This window comes from Acanthochromis polyacanthus, chromosome 21 (genome assembly GCF_021347895.1).
Source record: "Acanthochromis polyacanthus isolate Apoly-LR-REF ecotype Palm Island chromosome 21, KAUST_Apoly_ChrSc, whole genome shotgun sequence".
Lineage (NCBI taxonomy): Eukaryota > Metazoa > Chordata > Actinopteri > Pomacentridae > Acanthochromis > Acanthochromis polyacanthus.
The window spans coordinates 26,627,601-26,651,302 of NC_067133.1; the positions used below are offsets into that span (position 1 = coordinate 26,627,601).

A 23,702-nucleotide genomic window follows, 5' to 3' on the forward strand; every position below is an offset into this window, starting at 1 on the left:
TTTCTTTCAAAAATAAGGACATTTCTAAGTGACCCCAAACTTTTGAAGAGTAGTGTACATGAATTAAAGTTGTTCCATATTAGTTAAAGTTGCTCTATGTTAGATAAAATTGCCCCATATTAGTGAAAATTGCTCTTGATGAGTTAAAGTTGCTCTATATTATTAAAAGTTGTTCTGAAATGAGTTAAAGTTACTCCAAATTAGTTGACATTGCTCTAAATGTGTTAAAGTTGACCTACACGACCGTTCAAAAGTTTGGGGTCACCCAGGCAATTTCTTGTTTTCCATGAAAACTCACACTTTTATTCATGAGCTAACGTAATTGCACAAGGGTTTTCTAATCATCAGTTAGCCATTCAACACCGTTAGCTAACACAATGTAGCATTAGAACGCAGGAGTGATGGTTGCTGGAAATGTTCCTCTGTACCCCTGTGTAGATATTCCAATAAAAATGAGCCATTTCCAGCTAGAATAATCATTTACCAAATTAACAAGTTGTAAAATGCATTTCTAAATAATTTAATGTTATCTTCATTTTTTAAAAAAAATGCTTTTTTTCCTCGAAAAATGCAGACATTTCTAAGTGACCCCAAACTTTTGAATGGTCGTAGATATAGTTATGGCTTTAGATCATTAAATTAAAATACAGTTTTATTACAGAGAATAAATCCTTAATATTTTATGATTCTTTCCTCATGCTGGCAGTGTGAGTCGGGTATCTGTCCGTTAAAAATCAACCAGCGGGTTTCAAACTGCAGAACTGCTCCCGTTTCTGCAAGAACGACAATTCAAACACTGGACACAAAACAATATTATCCATATTTTCTTTTAGCAATATTGGTTTCTCAATAGTATAAGCTATCACAGTTTTGTAAAAGTTCAGCAATATGCATTATTCTTACACTCAACAAAAATAAATGCAACACTTTTGTTTTTGCTCCCATTTTTTATGAGATGAACTCAAAGATCTAAAACTTTTTCCACATACACAATATCACCATTTCTCTCAAATATTGTTCACAAATCTGTCTAAATCTGTGATAGTGAGCACTTCTCCTTTGCTGAGATAATCCATCCCACCTCACAGGTGTGCCATATCAAGATGCTGATTAGACACCATGATTAGTGCACAGGTGTGCCTTAGACTGCCCACAATAAAAGGCCACTCTGAAATGAGCAGTTTTATCACACAGTACAATGCCACAGATGTGGCAAGATTTGAGGGAGCGTGCAATTGGCATGCTGACAACAGGAATGTCAACCAGAGCTGTTGCTCGTGTATTGAATGTTCATTTCTCTACCATAAGCCGTGTCCAAAGGCGTTTCAGAGAATTTGGCAGTACATCCAACCAGCCTCACAACCGCAGACCACGTGTAACCACACCAGGCCAGGACCTCCACATCCAGCACGTTCACCTCCAAGATGGTCTGAGACCAGCCACTCGGAGAGCTGCTGAAACAATGGGTTTGCATAACCAAAGAATTTCTGCACAAACTGTCAGAAACTGTCTCAGGGAAGCTCATCTGCATGCTCGTCATCCTCATCGGGGTCTCGACCTGACTCCAGTTCATCGTCGTAACCGACTTGAGTGGGCAAATGCTCACATTGGATGGTGTCTGGCACGTTGGTGAGGTGTTCTCTTCACGGCTGAATCCCGGTTTACACTGTTCAGGGCAGATGGCAGACAGCGTGTGTGGCGTCGTGTGGGTGAGCGGTTTTCAGATGTCAATGTTGTGGATGGAGTGGCCCATGGTGGCGGTGAGGTTATGGTACGGGCAGGCGTCTGTTATGGACGAAGAACACAGGTGCATTTCATTGATGGCATTTTGAATGCACAGAGATACCGTGATGAGATCCTGAGGCCCATTGTTGTGCCATACATCCAAGAACCTCACCTCATGTTGCAGCAGGATAATGCACGGCCCCATGTTGCAAGAATCTGTACACAATTCTTGGAAGCTGAAAACGTCCCAGTTCTTGCATGGCCAGCATACTCACCGGACATGTCACCCATTGAACATGTTTGGGATGCTCTGGATCGGCGTATACGACAGCGTGTATCAGTTCCCGCCAATATCCAGCAACTTCACACAGCCATTGAAGAGGAGTGGACACCCCCAATAAAACAAAACTGCTCATTTCAGAGTGGCCTTTTATTGTGGGCAGTTTATGGCACACCTGTGCACTAATCATGGTGTCTAATCAGCATCTTGATATGGCACACCTGTGAGGTGGGATGGATTATCTCAGCAAAGGAGAAGTGCTCACTATCACAGATTTAGACATATTTGTGAACAATATTTGAGAGAAATGGTGATATTGTGTACGTGGAAAAAGTTTTAGATCTTTGAGTTCATCTCATAAAAAATGGGAGCAAGAACAAAAGTGTTGCGTTTATGTTTTTGTTAAGTGTACGCACATCCTATTGCCATTCCACTAGATACTGCATATATTGTTATATTATTGTAATTTTTCTATGAGCAATATTTAGTTCAAGAACTTCCTTTGGGATTAATAAAGTTCAATTTATCTAATCTTTTAGCTGAACTTGGCATAAAGACTGAAAGCAGAAAACATATTTCTATAAAATCAGACTTGTTGTCTTCTTTTCTTTTTGTTTGCATTTATTCTCATTGTTTAACTCCACAGAAAAGGTGTCAACATTTTATGAGATTGAAGCATATTTTAGTCTTGCAGTCAAATATTTTTTTATATTTAATTCGTGTGTGTGACCATCACCAGAAGAGAAAAAAAAAGTTTGTTTTTCTATTCTGTTCACTTATGTCATTTCTGTAGTCTACAACCACTCTAGATATGCACTGGCGCTAACTGGCAGTGTCCAATATGTGATTTATAGTTTGTTCTTTCCCAGTTAACAGATTCATTTGAGCGCTGTCCACTGGATAATGTCAGCATCTTTTCTCTTTATTCAAAGAACTGCTTCAGTGTTATCAGTGCTTCCATTAAAGGGTGCGGAGAGGCAGGGGAGGAGTAGTAAAAGGGAAAGAGAAAGGATATTAAACCCATTTCTAGTTCATACAGCTATGACACATCAGGCACATTTCATAGGAAAATGTTATTTTTGTGACTGTGTGTTCCATTTGTTCCTTACGGTTGTTTTCAATCTTTAAAATTCTAGTTGAAGCATCCACCACTACGCACAGATCGGTGCCGAGACTGTACAATCTGACTCTGGCTTTAATACACTGAGAGCAGCGATGAGCAGTGAATGAAGGTTGTAATGGCTTGTGTGAATAAGCTTGACAGTTGAGCCAACACAAAGAAAATATCACGTTACACAGTCTCGACAGTGCAAACAGTTGAAGGCGGGGAAGCCACACGTACACGCAAACACACACACACAAACACAAGAGCACTGAGCTTCACCAGCTTAGAGCTCTTAAAAAGTGTGTGTAGCCCAACATCGACAAGGATCTTTATTTCAAGACTCTTGCACTATTAGGACTTTGTTTTCCAGCTCACACACACACACTATGTGTAGTCATGCACAGACACACATACAAATTCTTGCAAACACTTCTCTTTTGTTCTCTGATTACAGATACAGACAAAAGATGCTCTGTCGACCCATCAGCTCCTCCGATACTGTCAGTGAGCCAATAAAACAGCTTGTTCATCAAGTTTAGATTTGTATGAATCATACAGAAAGGATTTTAAACTGACCCACAAAAATGGTGTGGAAACCTTTGCAACATTTTTAAGAAATACAGCATCACTGTCAAATCAACTGTCAAATTATATGTCTAAAAGCCAGCTATACTGCTGAGGCTTCCTGAGGATATATTACTCATTGGACTTTACAGTAAATGCTACCAGAGGTTCTCCTAAATCATTCAACTCTACTCTCTATTATGGCTTCAGATTTCCTCACATTAATATGAACATAATGATGCAAAGCCAGATGGAGCAGCTTTATGATTACAACATACTTTGTGTCAGCAGAAACTGTCGGAAATCTTTTCATTTCAGCAGCTTCGATTAAAATCTGTATTAAACTTGAATGTGCTTAACATAAACACCCCTTTATCCTTTTTTTCTGTCTCTATTTTCTATGTGTTGTCAATGTGAGTGTAACACTTCCTGATATAACAGGATCAACAACACCCCCTAGTGGACACAGTCATCAGCTCTAGTTTGGGAGCAATAAATTAATTTCCCGCTGTTAATTCAGTTAATCAAGACATACATGTAAAAAATGATACAGGGGAATGCAGAACACTGTCAAATACTAACCAACACTAAATATTAAATATTTTTAAAAATAATTTCCCAGTTTACATTTCCCTTTTTTCTTTTTTGGGAAAATGCAGAACAGATTCATCTATTTATTTAGTTGTTAAAAGCCAACAGACTACGTAACTGTCAGTAGTACCATTTTTCTGTAAATAGTAGAAAGTGGAAAGAGGTTGGAGGATTGTGGTGGACACATGTATTGTCATATTTTATGATATAGCGTTATGTATTACATTTCAATGAGCATTTCATGCTTTCCTTCCAGAGATGGAGGACATTTTACATCCCACCCATCAAATTCCAAATAATACATGTACAAGATACTAAAACCTGCAGTTGCTGTGTAAATTTACTTGTCCTGAGACCAAATCTTAAAAAAAAAAAAAAAAAAAAAAGGAGAAACGTGTGTCCAACAACATGCAACACAAGTCTGTTTGGTATGAATTAACGCTGGAATTACCATCAAACAGTTTTCCAAAAGAATAGGTAGAACAGAGGACACATTCTTTTTACTTTTTTCTTTACATAACTAAGCTTTTCCTTTTGGTAAGAAAAAGCTAATGTTAGTGTGGATTAGCAACTCTGTTCCTGTGATTAGAATAGGGTTACCAAACAACAAAAAACATTTAATGAAAAAGCTACCATTGATGTGTAAGCTGATCCAATCAAGCCTTTGATAGTTTATTACCTATTGATGACTATGTAGCAGAAAACAATAAAAGAGAATGTCTATTTTTCATAAATTTTGAAGCACAAATGTCTGGAATGAGCTGTGTGTTTGTTTTATGGCACTTATCCAGGTTGCTTTCTCCTGACTGGATCCTTGCGTGTGTTCTGTCTACTCTCGGATCTATGTTGCGTTGGATATAAACATCTGCAAAATGAATTTGCACAACTGCAAAATATGTTTTTGTCAATAAATGAACATTTCACTTGAAATATAACTGTGTTAATATGAACTTTTCCTGTCTATTTCTATTGCTTTTTTTTTCTCAAAATGCTCCAAATTTATCTTTTTACTTTGATATTTATTCGGATTATTTTCAGTGTTACTAGTGGGTATGTTTGGTTTAAAATCCAGAAGTAGAAATGTCCTGAGCAGTTCTATGTATCCGGAACCTTTGAAGGGGGAAGGCTTTAACGGAGGGACACCTGTGCAAAGATGGGAGACGTACCAGACAACGCACCCGAACGTGAGCGTTTAAACTTACTTTTTTAGGGACTTTTATCCGTCAAATAATATAATAATATCGTGAGCGTTTAAACTTACTTTTTTAGGGACTTTTATCCGTCAAATAATATAATAATATCGTTATTTGATCTTTGTAAATATGGTCTTTTCTAAACAGTTGTGGTAAACATTAGATGAACGTCAGTATTTCCCTCTTTCATTGTTGTTTCTCTCACTGGTGGTATCCTGACGTTACACTCATAATAGTTCCGAAGTGTTTGTATTTAGGGGAAATGTCAGCCAGAATATTTGTGTTTGTGCTGGTGGCGATGGCGTATTTTAAATTAAATTTAAGAGGAATCTGTTGTTGTGTTCAGAAGCTAAGTGACGCAGTTATTAATGTGATTTTCTGACGGTCATCAGTGAAGTAATGTTACTGCAGTAAAAGGTCGTTTTACCAGAGGAAGATGTAATAGAAACACAGAGCTGCTCAAAATGTTACTGAATGTATTTGTCTGATGAAATGCCTGGAAATTTTGCTGAATCATTGTGACAGTCCTCCAGGATCAGTGTGGGGAAATTGCAACCAATGTAATCTGTTATTTCTCGATGATCAAAATGTTGAGGATTATGAAATTGTGCAAATGTTGTGAGAAAATATATATTTTCTTTATCACACAATGCATAACCTCTTTAATATAAATTTTCTTGTGTTTCACCCTTTAATCTGCTTTGGTAAATTTGCCAGAGTCGCTTCTCATTTGAAGTGTGGAACATAATAAAAAGAAAAGAACAATAGAACAATAATAAGTATGACTCTTGATGTTAGGACTGAATGGTTGAGGGAAAATTGTATTTTTTCTGACAGCTCTCACAATTGCAATTTGATTAGCACTTTTTAAAAACTTCAGTTCAATGTTTACTGTATAGATTGAAAACAAGTTATAAAGCATTACTACATCAGAAACCATCAAAGCTGTGACTGTCACACAAGGAGAACAGCGTGAATACACAACAGTTTAAACCCTGCATCCCATACACTGCAATATACCCTAAATTATAGCCTTTTTTGATTGACATTGCTTCAAATTGTGATTTTAAGCAAGTACTTATTTAACACCTTGTGTGACATTTCATACACCAACATCCCAACATTTACCCTGACATGCTTGGGGTGTTCAGAACGTCGGGCGTCTTCACTACGATCTAAATAAAGTACAAGTTTGACAACAGTCCCACTGGTATTCAGTAAGGTTTAAAGAAATGAAGGAAATGCTTTTTAAACACGGGCTTGTGTTTAACATCATGCACCAGAACTGGGTCCAGATCATGTTTAGGGTTCTGATCAGTTACCGATGCTTAGACAAAGACAGTATCCTGATTACTGGGCTCTGTTTTCCCCTTTTAGACTGTCCAGGCACAGAAAGTGAGCAAGCAGGAAAGTCTGCATCATGTCAGGGCTGTCCCAACCAGAAACTGTGTGCTTCTGGAGCCACAAAGGCCCCTGACCCTGGTAAGACCACATCTGATTATATCATCTCTCTGATATTTCGATATATAAATCAAGGCAGGACTGTTCAACAAATACATGTTGGTTTAATAATGGACTGAGTTAAGCTTTTAACCAACAAATATTAACGTGAAGCCTCCTTTTGTTTAGTTTCTTTTGCTTCTGCATCAAAAAACTTATCTCTGTCCTTCATTTCCTCCCCATGTGTCGTGTCAGCAATTGCAGAAATAGGAATAAAGCTGTCAACAGTCAAACACAAGATCTTGGTGCTGTCTGGAAAAGGAGGAGTGGGGAAGAGTACTTTTAGTGCACACCTGGCCCATGCCCTCGCTAGTGACACCACAAAGGAGGTAATATTTCACTTTTCATTGGTAGATGTACATCACAAAGCTACCAGCTCTAAAGCACCAGTTTATTCACACACTGTTCAACAAACAAAACTATTACGGCTACGAAAGTATTTTCTTCAATTCAGATTTGATATACGACTGCTGGATGTATATTTTTCTCTGGGGTCAGAGAGAGAGGGCAGTGCATCACAGCTTCTCTTTAAAGGTTTACGACGAGTTAAACTGTGTTACCTGAAACAAAAACACAGGATTTCTCCAAACCCGTTGCTATGCCCTCTGACACTGCTGCTTATGCAGATCAATAAATGCCACTAGAGGTCGCTGCAGACATGGCCGAACCGAGGATTATGGTGGTAAAGTCAACTGCAAGTGCAGGTATCTACACCTGAAATCGTTCTAAAGTTAGTCTTTCACTATGATGGCAACTCTGTCTAACTAATGAAACTCTATAAATTAGTTTATTTAGTGATTGATTGTTTTAAACAATTCATAACAATCACATATTGAAATATTTAAAGCAGCTGCAGTAGGATACTGTTTGTTACCTCAGATTAAAAGTCACTGAAAAAACATTAGACATGTTTTATGAGAGTGATGTCTGCTGGAGTGTTAATGTAAGGTGTTTTCCTGATGTGGTAAACCTGTACCGAGGTTGCAGAATGTCTCAAACCATTTTTTTTTTTGTGATATAGACATTTCATGTCTTAGCTGTTTTGTTTTGTTTTTTGAAATAACAGACTTGTTGTGGGATGAAGAGCCAAAGCAGCTTAAGTACAGATTAATCAGTTTTCAGATTTAGCTATCTCAATGCAAATGGAACACACATTTAAGTGTTTCTGATTTGCTCTTGCATCAGTGTCTCTATGTTCAGCGGTACATATGACTGCTCTGGCACAAAGAATGTGGATAGAACCTCGCAAGGAATTCTCCTTCTTTTTCAGATGTTCGTTTTTCTCTATTTACTTTCTAAACAAATACAAAGGCACCTTCTGACTAAGTTAGGAGAAAATCCTAAAAATAAAGGGATTTTAGTCATAGTTTGAAGCCTTAAGGTTTTCAGAAAATTCTCAAAAATAGACCAAAAACGAATGGATAAATTCACTAAGCATTTTAGCATTTTGTCAAAACACCAGTTTTGTTTAGTATTGTTGAGTCTCATTAATGTGATGTGTTACATGCTTTGTCCTCATTGCAGTAAAGTTTTATTTTTTGGAAATTTTAGTTTTTAATAAATGTGACATTGCACGACAAAGTGAGCGAGAGAAGTGTTATTTGAATTTGACACTTTTTCTGAAGTTTTTGGATCAGTGTTGGGCTGAAATGTGGAAAAAGCCTTCCTTAAATCCATCCATTATCTATACACCACTTAATCCTCATTAGGGTCGTGGGAGGGCTGGAATCTATCCCAGGTGATGGTGTCCCCTGTCAAAGTGTCCCCAGACAGGAGGCACCCTGGACAGGTCACCAGTCTATCGCAGGGCCACATATAGAGACAAACAATCACACTCACATTCATATCTACGGACAGTACATTGCACCGCTTCTACTATTAGCCAGACAGATTTAGATTTATTGAATCAAAAACAACAAAAGGCAAGTGTGGAGAACTGGTGTAAGAACTTTATAGACTTGCTATGAATGCAGCAGGCTGCTCTAAGTTTCCAAGATGACGCCTGAAGACAGGATGATCCCTCGTAAGTCATATCCCGTCTTGAGAGAGCATAAACTTCCATCCATTCATTGTCTATTCACCTCTAGGGTCGCAGGGGTGGGGGCTGGAGTCATCCCAGCTGACTTAGGGGAAAGGCAGGGGACACCCTGGACAGGTCACCGGTCTATCAACAGGCTACATATAGAGACAAACAGTCACACTCACATTCAAACCTATGGACAGTTTAGAGTTGCCAGTTAGTCTGAGCATGTTTTTGGACTGTGGTAAGAAGCCGGAGTGCCCAGAGAAAACCCACGCATGCACAGGGAAAACATGCAAACTCCATGCAAAAGATCGCGATCTGGGGATCTTCTAGCTGCAAGGCGACACTGCTACCTACAAAGCCATTGTGCAGCACTGCCTTCTTTAAATCACTTCATAAAATTCCAACTATGTCGCTTCTTGCCGCTTATCTGTTAATGCAACCACAGGCAATTCAGACTTTTGCCGTGTTGAAAGTAATGCAGAAATGTTACCTAGTGGTATGTAGTACGATTGCGATTGCAACTTTTTACAGTGAAGTGACCAGGATGCTCCTTTACACATGAAGCTGACGTGTTGAGATGCTGTTAGATTCATGGAAAAGAAAGCATGTCTGAAAGTAGTACCTTTTTAAAGAGCTCAGAGTGGTAAAATAAGGCACTATGTGAATAGAGCCCCTCGTCAGTGTGACCTAAGACCTCGTCATTTAGTCGGAAAAAAAAAATTCTTTGTTTAGTCTATGAGAAATGTCAAGAGTTCAGCTTCCTCACCATCAATGCTTGTTCCAGACATTAATACACGATTACAAAACTGGGCCAAAGTTTAGCCTGTCACAGACTCTACTACTCTAGAGACTGAAGAGTGTTTGTTTGTCTGCTGTCTGTCTCTTTTTCTGGTTTTAGGTTGCACTGTTGGATGTGGATATCTGTGGTCCATCCATTCCTCGGATCATGGGCTTAGAGGGAGAACAAGTAAGCTGTCAATAACAATTATGTCATTATAGTCCTTCTACAAAAAAGTAGCTCAGTTTGAGATTCTTTCCCATAAATTACTCTACTTTTTCACCACATGTAATTCTCACCATACAGTGTTGTGAAAAAGTATTTGCCCCCTTCTCAAATTCTTATTTTATGGGGACATTTTGCCCGCTTTGATTTTTAAGATCATCAACAAAATGTAAATATCAAACAAAGATAACTCAAGTAAACACAAAATGCAGTTTTTAAATGATGATTTTACTTGTTAAGGAAGCTACCTGGACCTGTGTGAAAAAGTAATTGTCCCTTAAACCTAATAACTGGTTGGGCCACCCTCATCAGCAACAACTGAAATCAGATGTTTCCATAACCGGCAATGAGTCTTTCACATCTCCATGGAGATATTTTGGTCCACTTTTCTTTGCAGAATTGTTCTAATTCAGCAACACTGGAGGATTTTCAAGCATGAACGGCCTTTTAAGGTCATGCCACAGCATTTCAAGGGGTAAGATTACGGTTAGATTCAAGTCCAGACTTTTAGTAGGCCACTCCGGAACCTGCATTTTGTAAGGTTTTTTTGGCTTTATTTGACCGGTTAGTGAAGAGGCAGATAGGAAAGTAGGGAGAAGAATAGAGGGAAGACCTGCAACAAAGGGCCAGGAGCTGGAATCGAACCCAGGCTGCTGTGTTGGAGACTATAACCTCTGGACTATAGCCAGCTTCATGGGTTGCCTGCTCAACCAGTTGAGCTATCTGGGCACTCATTTTGAGTTTTTTTTTAAGCCATTCAGAAGTCGGCTTGCTGGTGTGTTTTGGCTCGATCTCCTGTTGTAGAACCCAGAATACATGGTTCCATCAATCGCAGCGAGTCGTCCAAGTCCTGAAGCAGCAGAGCAGCCGCAGATCATCACACTACCACCACCATGTTTGACTGTTGCTATCATGTTCTTTTTCTGAAATGCTGTGTTACTTTTACACCAGATGTAACGAGTCACACACCTTCCAAAAAAGTTTAATTTCCATCTTATCAGTCTATAGAATATTCTCCCAAAAGATTTGGGGATCATTCAGACGTTTGTTTGCAAAGTCTGCCATGGATGCCATTTTGCCCAGTCTCTTTCTTGTTAAGTCTTGAATGCTGACCTTAATTGAAGCAAGTTAGGCCGGCAGTTCTTTAGAAGTTGTCCTGAGTTCCTTGATGACCTCCTGGATGAGTCCTCGCTGTGCTCTTTGGTAATTTTGGTCATTGGTCCACTCCTAGGAAGGTTCACCACTGTTCCATGTTTTCTCCATTTGTGGATAATAGCTCTCACTGTAGTTCACTGGAGTCCTAAAGCTTTAGAAATGTAACCCTTTCCAGACTGATAGATGTCAATCGCGTTATTTCTCATCTGTTCTTTAATTTCTTTAGATCACGGCATTTTGTTGCAGCTGTTTGAGATCTTTTGGCCGACTTCATTTAGTCAGACAGGTTTTATTTCAGTGATTTCTTGATTCAACGGGTCTAGAGGTAATCAGGCTTGAGTGTGGTCAGTGAAATTGAACTTGCTTTCCAAGAAATGTGATTAGCCACAGCTAATTCATGACTTAGCAACTACTTTTTCCACGTAGGGGAGGTAGGTATGGGTAGCTTTTTCCCCTTAAAGCATTAAATCATCATTTACAAACTGTCTTTTTTGGGTTTATTTTGGTTATCTTTGTCTAATTTGTTTGGTGGTCTTAAACATTTACATGGGGGAAATATTGGGAAAAAATAAGAACTTGAGAAGAGGGCAAATACTTTTTCATGGCCGCTGTACATCATGTTAAGCATTGAGCATTTGTGTTTTCTGTGCAGGTTCACCAGAGCGGCTCAGGCTGGTCCCCTGTGGTGAGTCAGTTTAAACAATGCTTAAATGTTTCATTCTTTTAAGAAATCTCTTTTGTTCCAGCTCAAACTGTGTCTCTGTGTTGCAGTACGTGGAGGACAACCTGGCAGTCATGTCTATTGGCTTCCTGCTCGGTAGCCCGGATGATGCTGTGATCTGGAGAGGACCGAAGAAGAACGGTGTGTTAACGTGTGTGTGTAGTTGTAATTTTTTGATTTCTGGATGCCACAAAACATCAACCAATGTGGCGTTTGTGTCCAATCAGGGATGATCAAACAGTTTCTGAGGGATGTTGACTGGGGGGAGCTGGACTACCTCATCGTGGACACTCCACCCGGCACCTCTGACGAACATCTGTCCATCGTCCAGTATCTGAGCTCCACCCATGTAGATGGAGCCGTTATTATCACCACGCCACAGGTACATAGTCAGTTTAAAATCAAACAAAGATCTGTACATTAAAGTTTCAGCTTTGATTTGAACTATTTTACCTGAGCAAAGAGTAGAACAGAATATATTGTCTTTGTTGTCTTTGCACAGTGTGCAACAAAATTTAGCAGCAATCCCATAAAATTGATCGGTTCATTAAAGTCAGAATTTTAAAAATACAGTAACAAATGTACAAATATAAAATATAGAAACCTAACATAAAATAATATGTACAAGTATATCTATGCAAACAGTTGGATGGCTTGTTTTTTTAACATAGCTTATTTTGTGTTTTACGAACTATAAAACCAGTAATGTACACTTTCATTCAAAAGTTTGGCATCACTTAGAAAAGTCCTTATTTTTTAAGACAAATAAGTGCAAGTGCAAATATTATGCCTCCGTTTATCATTTACAAATTACAACTTCCAGGTCACAGTGCATCTGCAAAAGCAGAAAACATTCAGTCATGGATATCTGGAACTGAACAATATTAGCTTGGAAAATCCAAACTGAATCTCCATGTAATCTCCTATCTCCATGTTAGGAGATACAGGAGAATCAGTTTGGCATTGGGTGAATTGAATCGCGTTTCCCTCCCGGGAAAGTTTGGTACGACCAATCACAGCACGGGAGGCGGGAGTTAATGCTGCGTCATCTTCAGCGCCTGGATTACCCATAAAACACCTGCGCACCTCCCGTAACCAAACACAAACATTACCAAAGTTATTCCTAACACCGCTAATCGTTCGAAAGGAGTCTTTTGTTGCGTAGCCTTTTCAAAAATAAGTGTTGTACTTGAGAGTACCCCATGTATTCGCAGATTTTTGTGACAAAAACGGCAGTAATCAGTCACCGCGATGCTTTCTCGGCTCCATGCCATTGTTGTTTGGACTACATGGACTTCAAGGTCGATTTGTTTGTGCGTCACATCCGTGTTACGCTGATTGGTTCTTTCTCGTTCAAGTTGCATTCATTAGCCCCTCCTTTTTGAAATCGTCTCCTATCATCACGATGCCAGACTGCCTTTATTTGTATTTATATTGATACATAAATAAAGTCAGTCTGGATTTTCCAGGCAAGAACAATATAGTATTTTACTTTATGAACAAAACAAATTGTCAAGATCAAGAAATTATTTTAAATTTCCATTCATTTCCACATCTGTGTAGTAATCCTGACCACCTGAACTGACCCACTATACAAAATATATAGGAACTATTAAGGAAGGAGGTGAAGGTATCCCCCTTCCTTGTAAACTTATTTAATTTATACTTTAAAAAATTCTTAAAAGTTGTGGTAGTGCAGTGGACACATTTGGAATAGCAGTTACTTTTGTTGAAAAATTGCAGTTAATGTCATCTCTGTAATTTAAAAATGTAGTTTTAAAAGTCATGCCGGGGGTCGGATTGGACCCTCTGGTGGGCCGATTTTGGCCCGTGGGCCGTATGTCTGACACCTGTTATTTATGGCTGTAAAGCTTCAGTACAACTTCTGTAGAGGTTTCCATCGAGGTGCAGTGCTTTGTATTGTAAGGGGAAAATGAGCCCACAATGATGAAACATGAAAGGAGCAAAATATGCTCAGAGGCTGTTTGATATTCAGAGAGTTCATAAATACCTTTTAAAATTATAGCTGGGACTTGTGGACTTACAGCCTGATGAACAAGAAGTGCTGAACTATCCAAATACTTACAGCTTGCACGGATGACTGTTACTTCAGAAACGAAGACCAGTAACCGTTAACGAAATTCCACCTATGAATACTGTATGGGTCTATTCTCAAAATGGTCTGCGGCTGTTTTCACTGCTTGTGATCTGCCTTTTTATTCTTCACTTGGTGATTTCCTGGATTTCCCAAAATGATTTACAACCAACTCAAGTTGCTCGTTCAGTTGGTGGTTTTTATGCAACTTGAGTAATTATGATAGTGACACTACAAGTCACATCAACGGTAATAGATGGCAAATGACAGCTGCCAGGGGACTGAAAGATTTGAAACGCACTCTTTAGTCAAAATGTAACGGCTGTGTCGCATTCTGCAGCTGTGCAGTTCCCCATGGGGAAATTAGTACCTCTACATCTTTGTGATATGACAGTGTGCTGATATATTTGTAGCACATGATTTTTCTAGCTTAGCGACCGCTTTTCTCCTCGCCCACAGGTTTAACCCATGGTAAAATGCACTTGTGGGGGCTAGTGGAAAGTCACACTGTAAAGTCTAAATAAAGCAGACAGATTAAGAGGAAGCGATCATTGCTAGTTCCTATCTAGCACTTTAACATCTTTTCATAACGAAAGCATTTTTATGAGCATAAACTTTATTCTTCCTAAACTGTTTCTGTGCATGTTTTAGATACATGATATAAAAGATTTTCTGGGACACGCTGTTGTCTTGTGATATGATGTTGCTGATAACTGCAGTCATTGTCGTGGGACTGTAGCTGATTAGACTGCTTTTATTTCACACGATGCTGTTACAGTACGGCAACCAATAGAGGATGCTATAAAAAGTCTGTTCTGATGAGACAAAGGCTGTATGGCAGCAGAAAAAGTTACAATACTGCCTGTTTAGTAGATTTTTGTTTGCACAAAACACAGTCAAGAAAATGAAATGTTGGCAACACTGACATAAAATACAGAAAAGTTGTGCAGAAGAAAAGCAGATCAGGTTTACGTTATGTACAATCTACAGGCAGTATTCAGTAAAAGAATGAAATCATTTTATGGTCACAGATACAAAGACAACAATAGTTGCTGAGTGCTGATTCTTGTACACCTGAAGACTGCACTATGAAGCAAGTTTGACATAGGTGGGCTTTCTTTGTGGAAGCCAGCTCGAGAAAGCTAAAGCCCCAAATGTCATAAAGGTGGTTTTTGACTTTTTGTTAATTCTGGCTGTCAGATTGAAACTCTGTTCACATTAAAGGAAGCTTTAACACATCATGTGACTGTTCCTCCCCACAAAATGAAGCGATCAGGTTGATATAATGGAGAAATATAAAAAAAATCATGGTTGTGAAAAGCACTGCTAATGCAAATGAGTCAGTGCAGCTGCTTATTTCCAGCTGACGGCTGCACATTAAAGCTGTTAAACTGCATGCTTCATACACTACTGTTCTAAAGTTTGGGGTAACTTAGAAATGTCCTTATTTTTGAAAGAAAGGCTTTTTTCAATGAAGGTAACATTAAATTAATCAGAAATACAGTCTAGACATTGTTAATGTGGTGACTTTTCTAGCTGAAAACGACTGAATATCTCCATAGGGGTACAGAGGAACATTTCCAACAACCATCACTCCTGTGTTCTAATGCTACATTGTGTTAGCTAATGGTGTTGAAAGGCTAACTGATGATTAGAAAACCCTTGTGCAATCTTGTTTTTTGTACATGAATGAAAGTGTGAGTTTTCATGGAAAATATGAAATTATCTGGGTGACACCAAACCTTTGAACAGTAGTGTATATTCACACATGATATTGTATTGAACTGCATGCAGGTCTGACTGCGTTCCATATTGCAGGAAGTCAGTTATTGTTTTGCCAAATCAAAGTGAAATTATGATGATTGATTGAATATTCTCTGTGATTAATACCAGTAGAATAATCGATTTTAAATCAGTGTTCTACAGACAAAACATAAAAACATATTCATGCACTTTCTGCATCACTACCTGAATGCATGTGGGGTTACCATGGCAACACGATGCCTGCAGTATGCGATACTGTAACTAGACAGGTTCATTCGGTGATATTGACAACGCACAGCTCAACAAGTGTGCAAATACAACATTTTCCTTCAGCTGAAAATCTGTCCCGCTCAAAAAGAAAAAATTTGGTTAGGGAGACGCTTCTTCCAGCCAATTTAAATCCGAAACTCTGAACACAACCTGCTCCCGACCAGGTTACCTCCACAGTATAGTAAGTTACCATGGAGATCTAGCAGGTTCAAAAACCTGTGACTTTTGGCTCAACATACCTCATAACTCGCTATTCTCCCTGCGTAGTTCAGCCCTCTGGTTTGGTAAAGATTTATTTGTGTAACAAGGACACACGGCTTTAGCATGAGATTAGGTCTGTGTGCTGAACTGCCACCACAAAGTCTGTCACCATAGCAATAACACACATTCAGACTCCTGCATAAACACGCCACACCTGTAAATTCACCCAACAAGTTCTTACATGCAGGTGATCTGAAATAGTAGGTGTTCACACAATTAGCAGCCAGTTTCTACTTCATGTACAGAATTCAGTTGGGGTTTATTGCCAGAGTCTGGTTTCATAAATGTGACTTATTCCTCTTCGTGCACAGCACCAAATACAAGCGTTTTTATGTTATTAGTGTCCCAAAATCTGTATGTACTGTCAATCAGTCATTCGAGTGCCACGTCATTCAGCGTAGGCGATCATTTCTCTCCATCTAATCCGAGCTTTTGCTTTCTGAACTGTTGCCCGTTCCATGTGTAGCCATGATGTTAATCTGTCTATCGTGGTGAGCAGCACTTTCACCTTGCATCTAGAAGGTCCCCAGTTTGCGTCCCGGGCTTCCAGGGATCTTTCTGCATGGAGTTTGCATGTTCTCCCTCCTCTGAGGTTAATTGGTGATTCTGAATTGTCAGTAGGTCTGAATGCAAATGTGATTGTTTGTCTGTATATGTAGCCCTGCGATAACTGGCGATCTGTCTTCATTATGTCCATACAGGATATACGTAGCATGCGTCTGTAAAACCACATCTCTGCTGCAGTGATTTTGTTTAATATTTTATTTTTTATGTTCCAAGATTCACCTCCGTACATCAGAACTGGTAGGATGTAACAGCTGAGAGTTCTCATACGGATGGCACTGGTTAGTTTCTTAATTGTCAGTATATATTTTTTTCATTTTCTATTCATTGTGAACTCCAGTCAGTGTCGGTTTGTACTCCACTGAGTGAAAAACTGATTGTCGGCAGACAGTTCCTGATGCTTTAATTAGGCTGGAATCGATGAGGTCAGATAGCAGCAGAATCACTTCCTCATTTCTCCAGCTCTCGCTTAACCACACGGCAGGATGGAATTACCCAAACAAAACAGCCAGTTTGTTTGACATCAGCGTCGAGCATTTCTTTTGCTATGAAGCATTTCAGCATTTTTGTGCATGGAAGCTGCCAAGTTTAGTGGTGCCAACAGCTTTCGATCATTGATAGCAGTTGGGGGAAAAAAAAGCTATTTGGTCTTATCCTCTTTCATTTCCTGTTATATTCTGTGCCCCCCTCCCCATCGCTCTCTTTGCCTTTCTCTTTCTGTCTGCGTTCTCGTTCCTCTGTGTCTAGGAGGTGTCGTTGCAGGACGTACGGAAAGAAATCAGGTTCTGCAAGAAGGTGAAGCTGCCAATCATCGGAGTGGTGGAGAACATGAGCGGCTTCGTCTGTCCCAAATGCAAGGTCACTGACAGAACGAGTCAAGATCTTTATTGTCATTAAGCAATTAGTTTTCACCAGTCACACAATTTTTTTTGCTATTACCATCTTAAAAGTCAACGTTAAAAGATGTGGACAGTAAAATATACAGTGCATTTAAGAAAATAGTAAAAAATACATTAAAAGTACGAAAATATTTATGCAACAGACTGATTAGAGATGCAGTTTCAGTTCCATCTCGTCTCAAGCTTGTAAAGTGTGCGTGAGTTTGTACAGTTTACAGCTGTCCCTCAATTTGGTGGCTTGAGTTCTTCTAGATCTGTACCTCATTCCTGAGGGCAGAGGTACAAACTGTTTGTTACCAGGTTGGGTTGAATCTGTAACAATGCTGCCAGCCTTTCTCTGCAGACAACCAGCGTAAACAGAGTCCAGGTTCAAGTCCAGGGTGGTAAAGATGCACAGTGATGCAAACACGTAAAGACAGAAAGCCATGGCGTTGTCGTTAAACCAGGCTACAGACTCACTAATATGTTTTCATTTTAAAATCCATCATTTTTGCTACACTTAAGCCTTGCATCTGCATTACTTCAGCATTTTAGTACCCCTAAAATGGAGACTTTAGGGACTTTTGTTTTAGCCTGGATGAACAGAAACAGAGACTTTTGGAAATGACTTTAAACCCCTATGTTCATGTCTTGATTGGCTGCTATGCTCTTTGATTCTTCACACCCATTTCAGAATACCATTTTCTGGAAGACACCAGAAAAGGGTATCCATCTGTGGAACTCTGTGTTCAATTTTCACCTCATTGTCAGTACAAATATAGAAAGATCTGATCTCTCTTTTCACCATTGATGTTCTTTTCCTCTAGAATGTTCTACAGCCAAGCAGCCAGCCCTCTGTTTTTTGATGTCAAATTGATAGACATGTCATATGCATTTACAGGAGTGATAGTATGGACATAAATTATTTTTGGAACATGCAAAAACTCTTTAGTATTAGTGTGAATGTAGCCTTTGAGTTCAGGTTTCACTGTACATCAGTAAACGCAGTTTATCTTTACCTACAATACTAATTTACTCTGTCTCTTCTTACAACTTCCCCTTCTTTTTAAAAAGGGTGATTCTGATTCACTAGTGTCTTTTTAAGCCAGACTTCTTTTAAAGTACTATAACAGAATTTAGGCCTTTTAAAGTGTCAAACTGCTGTAGATTTAGAAGTCTGATTTGTGTTTGATTTTCCACATTGAAATCCCCTCTTCTGTAACTGAAACTGACAAAGAAAAAAACACTGGTTTGACAGGCCTTGGATATTGTGGTGTGTCTAACTTCCTCGATTTCACTGGTGAAAAAATGGCTTTGTAATTTTTGTCACATTTATATTCCTCAACAATTCGACATGCGTTTATTGGCACCGGTAGAGCCATAGAATCTGAAAATGCATACAGAAGTTGGATTTTTTTTTTGTCTTCTCTCTTGCAGAACACGTCGCAGATCTTCCCTCCCACCAGCGGGGGCGCTGAGAAAATGTGTGCAGATCTAAATCTGCCGCTGTTAGGAAAAGTACCTCTCGACCCCAGAATAGCACGGAGCTGCGATGAGGGCAAGTCTTTCCTCAGTGAAGTACCTGACTCTCCTGCTGCTCAAGCCTATCAGAGAATTGTGCAAAGTGAGTGCGTTTGATAAGAGATGAACAACCCACATACGTACGCATCTTCAACGTCAATTTGCTGCCTCTTACATCATATTTTAGGGTTTTTTTAACGTTTCAGAGTGAGGAAGTCAGATGCAGACTCAGACATAATCCTTCTTCCAGTGAAGTCCTTTAATATTTTTTGATGACTTGATAGTTTGCGAATTGGCTTAACTCCCTATTAAACAATACGAAAGAAGAAGTGACGACTGTAAATGGGAAGCAGTAAAATTAAGAGGAAGAAGACGGATTGTATCGAAATTCAATCACCCACCCATGGCTTCGGATTAAACATGTGGAATCAAATGTGGTTTTCATAACAGACAGTTGACTCACGGCTTTTTGAAAATGCAGATACACACACACACACACAGGTAGATTTATTTGTGTCCTAAAAATCTTCACCAAAAGGATCATTTTCAACATCTTTTCCTCAGGCATCCAGGACTACTGTTCCAACAGAGTGACAGAGGAGCAGAGTGCAACCTGAACCCAACGCATGGCGGCCATATTGGAACAGACAAATCACATGACAAGAGTGTAGTCGAAAACTGCTGAACAAAAACACACACAGGAAAGCTCAAAAAGAGCAATATGACGATGTTTAGTGAAGCTTGTCAGAATTACCTGAATATTATAAGGAATGACAAGTCGTGAGTCTGTCAGATATCGCTGTGCCATTCTTCTTCTGAAAGTGCGATATTTACTTGAAGAGTTGACCAAAAAAGATAAATATATGATAATTAATAATGCTTCAATTGTTGTACAATTCAAGTTAGTTCCACTTTGTAATAAAATAATTAGTCTTGTTGCATCTTTATAATAAAAGTGGCCTATTTAAAAAGCACTTTGGCCTAATTTTAAACATGACCGTTTGCGTTATATAATGATCCTAGTCGAGATAAATGGGTTACACATTTAGAGTTTCACCTTTAGACAATTATTTTGTGAAACACCAGGGCACTGGAGTTTTAACTGAGGTCAAACATGAGTAAATAGTACATTTGTTGATTGGTGTGGCTTATTAAAGCCCAGCTATAAAGGATTTATGTGTGTTTCAGGGTAATTCTAAAGTTTTATGACACTGGCTACACGAATAACACATGTTGTAGGTACATTCCATTTCAAGTTTGTCTTTTCATGCAGTACGCTAACAATAGGAAAAATGTAAAATTTTAGACTTACCTTTATGGCAGTTAATTTAAAGGGGGGGCATTTTCAGGGGTAATGACTCATTATTTCAGGACCCAACATGATATGAAGGATAGTGTAGGTTATTGTCAGTGTCTTATATAACTATCTTTCCAGAAATGTTGGAACGCTATGTGAAATGTCATAAAAAAGGACAACCAAAATGCAATGATTTGGATATCCTTCAAATCCCATATTTATTTACAAAACTGCAAATACAGAATAGTGAATGTTAAAATTGGGACACTGAACTGTTGGGGGCTTTTTGTTTATTGTTTTTTTTTTTTTTTTTTTTTAATATTGCACTTCACTCCAAAAAACCCCATGAAGTTATGTGATGATCGGCATGTTTGTCTCTTTGTCCATCTGTGTGCAACATTATTCAAAAGCAGACTAATAGATTTGGATAACATTTTCAGGGAAGGTCAGAAATGACACAAGGACCACCTGATCAGATTTAAGCAATGATGCGGCTTATAATGTGGATCCACACATTTATTAATGACTTCTGTATCATTGCGAGATAGCGACACAGCGTCACTGTAACTATGACTACAAGTGAACGCTACGTCAGCTGCTCACTGATGATCACATGATTGTGATCCTACTACAAATCCACTGCTGTGGACATATCAGGACTTATCCGTCGGAAATCATACAACAACTGAGCAGCCTGAGCAGATTACTGTGCTCTCATTGCCATGTTGCATCGCCTCTTTTAACAAACCTGTAAAATATTTCGGTATGTCACAGAACTACTGATGCAGTTTTGATAATGAAGTGTTTTCCCATTTTTCATTCAGGGCCTTCTTTGTCATGCATTTCCTTTCATACTGTGACAAATGTTTTCATTGCAGACAAGTCTGGACTGCAGGCAGACTAGTTTAGCTCTCTGGGTTAATGCTGCCTTCACTGATAGGCAAGTTACTCCTACCACTAACACACCCTCATGCCATCATGTTTGCGGGTTTCTGAACTGTATGCTGGGAACAACCTGGGTGGTCTCTCTCTCCTCTTTAGCCTGAATGATACAGCATCTATGATTTCCAAAAAGAGCTGGTTATACCACAGCACGGTTTACCTCAGTCCATCTTGAATGAGCCCAGCACCGTTTTCCTGATCTTATTTGTATGTCTTTACTGATGTCATCCAGTTTTAACCTGTATACATCCTATGTTGCTTTTTTGAGATATTCCAGAGCCCACGTTGTGATTTTCTCAACAGGATTGCGTCTGGTTTTTTGATATGAGGTTTAAATGAATTGCAGATCATTTCATTCTGTTTTTTCTTACATTCTACACAGGATCCCAACTTTTCTTGGAAACAGCATTATACAGTATGCTAATTCACTCAATGTGCTTTAGCAGGCGAGATGATGTCTGTTCAACGCAAACTTTTGATCATGTAGTAAATAATGTTATATGTTATGTTATATATTCAACCATTTCCTACAAGGACATTTTGGTGCCCGAAATCTAAAAGAGAGAAAGGCCAATGATTTCACAATCAGCTGGATTTTGTTGTTCACCCATTTAGGACACCAGATGATGAAGTCTTCCAACTTTTCACTGGATTCTACTTTCAAATGAGCAGACAAAGTTAACCTTCTTTTCTATACCGTTGGTTCTGAGATATAGATAACCCTATTAAAGTCTGACAATGCACGTTGTGCATGAAGCTTAAATTTCACTTTTATGGATGTTGTGATGTTTGTTCATTTTATAAAATCTGGAAATACTGGTTGTGTTTTGCTCATAATAACTGTCAATTTTCTTCTGAGTTTAGTTTACATCGCATTTATTTACGACTTAAGTGTTTCAATTTTTCCTGATTTGCAGTAAACATTACATTTAAATGTGGATTCCCCGATTTGTGTCATTTGACTATTGATCCGTTAAGTACACCTGTTCTGACAAATGTTTTTGTTTAACTGACTTGCTAAAACTGATTTCCAAAATAAATGACCGGACCGATGACTGAATAAAACGGACGTCCATGAATTTTCTATCACTATTTTTAATCCGCCAAGGAATGCGGCGGAGTTACATGACGATTGGAACATTGGTTTGTCTGTCTGTCTGTTAGCGACATTACTCAAAAACAAACTAATGGATTTGGATGGAATTTTCAGGGAAGGTCAGAAATGACACAAGGACCAAGGGATTAGATTTTGGCAGTGATGCAGCTTATAGTCTGGATCGACAGATTTGTGAAAGATTTCTATGTCATTGCAAGATAGCAGCATGGCATCACTGTAACTGTGACAAGCGAACACTACATCAGCTGCCCGCTGACGATCACATGTTTGCAATCGTGACCATGAAATATTTAAAGATTTCATCTGGTGGAAATGATACAGCTACTGAGCAGCCTTGGCAGAGTACTGCACTCTGAGTGCTTTTCTTGTTTTACTTACCATTCCTGAAATCTTTTCTCTGTTTAACAAGCCAGGGTTCCTTCGAATAAGCTTGTCTTTAGTGTTGCATCAAGTATTTGTTCCTTTGCCAGGGCGAGAGCCAAGGCAGAGGGACTCTGTTTTGCCTTTGTTTACCTGTGTATTTGTGTAGTCAGAAAAATTCTGCCAAAACTACCTAGCTGAATTTTATCAAACTTGATTTAAAGATGGAGGATGTCCAAAAGTAAAATCGGTTAAATTTGGTGCAGATCCAGATCGCTTTCTTTAAATCTTCCTTGGTGGCTGACTGTGCTCTCCAAGTGTCCTACTAGTTCAACATATTTCACTGACAGTCACTATTTAGGCAGTTTTTTGGGTAAGTGCTGTGGGCACACATCCACCATGTCTGCTACGTTTTGCTAGAATTTAGTGTGCGTGTGTCCTTGTTTGTACTTATGTAAACATAGTCATAGTTCCTCCGGGGTTCACTAGAAAACACATGTGAAACTGTATCTGCATCCTGCCGGCAAACAATCACAGCCACATCTAGAGTATTTCACACACTTATGGCGCATCCGGTGCAATACGTATTTTATACAGTGAGCTCTACTTTTTCTTATCATTTTAATACTTTAATGCAGTTAATTGAGCTTTAAGAGTGTAACTCCAAACACTAAAAGATTCCCCTCCACTTAAAAAGTCTTAAAAAACACTGAATTCAGTTCTTTCCTAAATGAAGGTTGGAAAACAATAAAAGGACAGTAACATTAGTC

At 38.9% G+C, this 23,702-nt stretch overlaps 1 protein-coding gene across 1 annotated transcript; it reads left to right on the forward strand.

The window, feature by feature from the left end:
• Window positions 1–5,384: 5,384 nt before the first annotated feature.
• On the forward strand, window positions 5,385–22,520 carry nubp1 (nucleotide binding protein 1 (MinD homolog, E. coli)). Its single transcript, XM_022214368.2, has 10 exons — window positions 5,385–5,449; window positions 6,836–6,940; window positions 7,154–7,287; window positions 9,883–9,951; window positions 11,795–11,827; window positions 11,914–12,004; window positions 12,091–12,245; window positions 17,565–17,675; window positions 19,133–19,319; window positions 19,781–22,520. Exons 1-10 carry the CDS (start codon window positions 5,419–5,421, stop codon window positions 19,831–19,833), a joined length of 969 nt encoding a protein of 322 aa, XP_022070060.2. The 5' UTR covers window positions 5,385–5,418; the 3' UTR covers window positions 19,834–22,520.
• The last annotated feature ends 1,182 nt before the right edge of the window (window positions 22,521–23,702 follow it).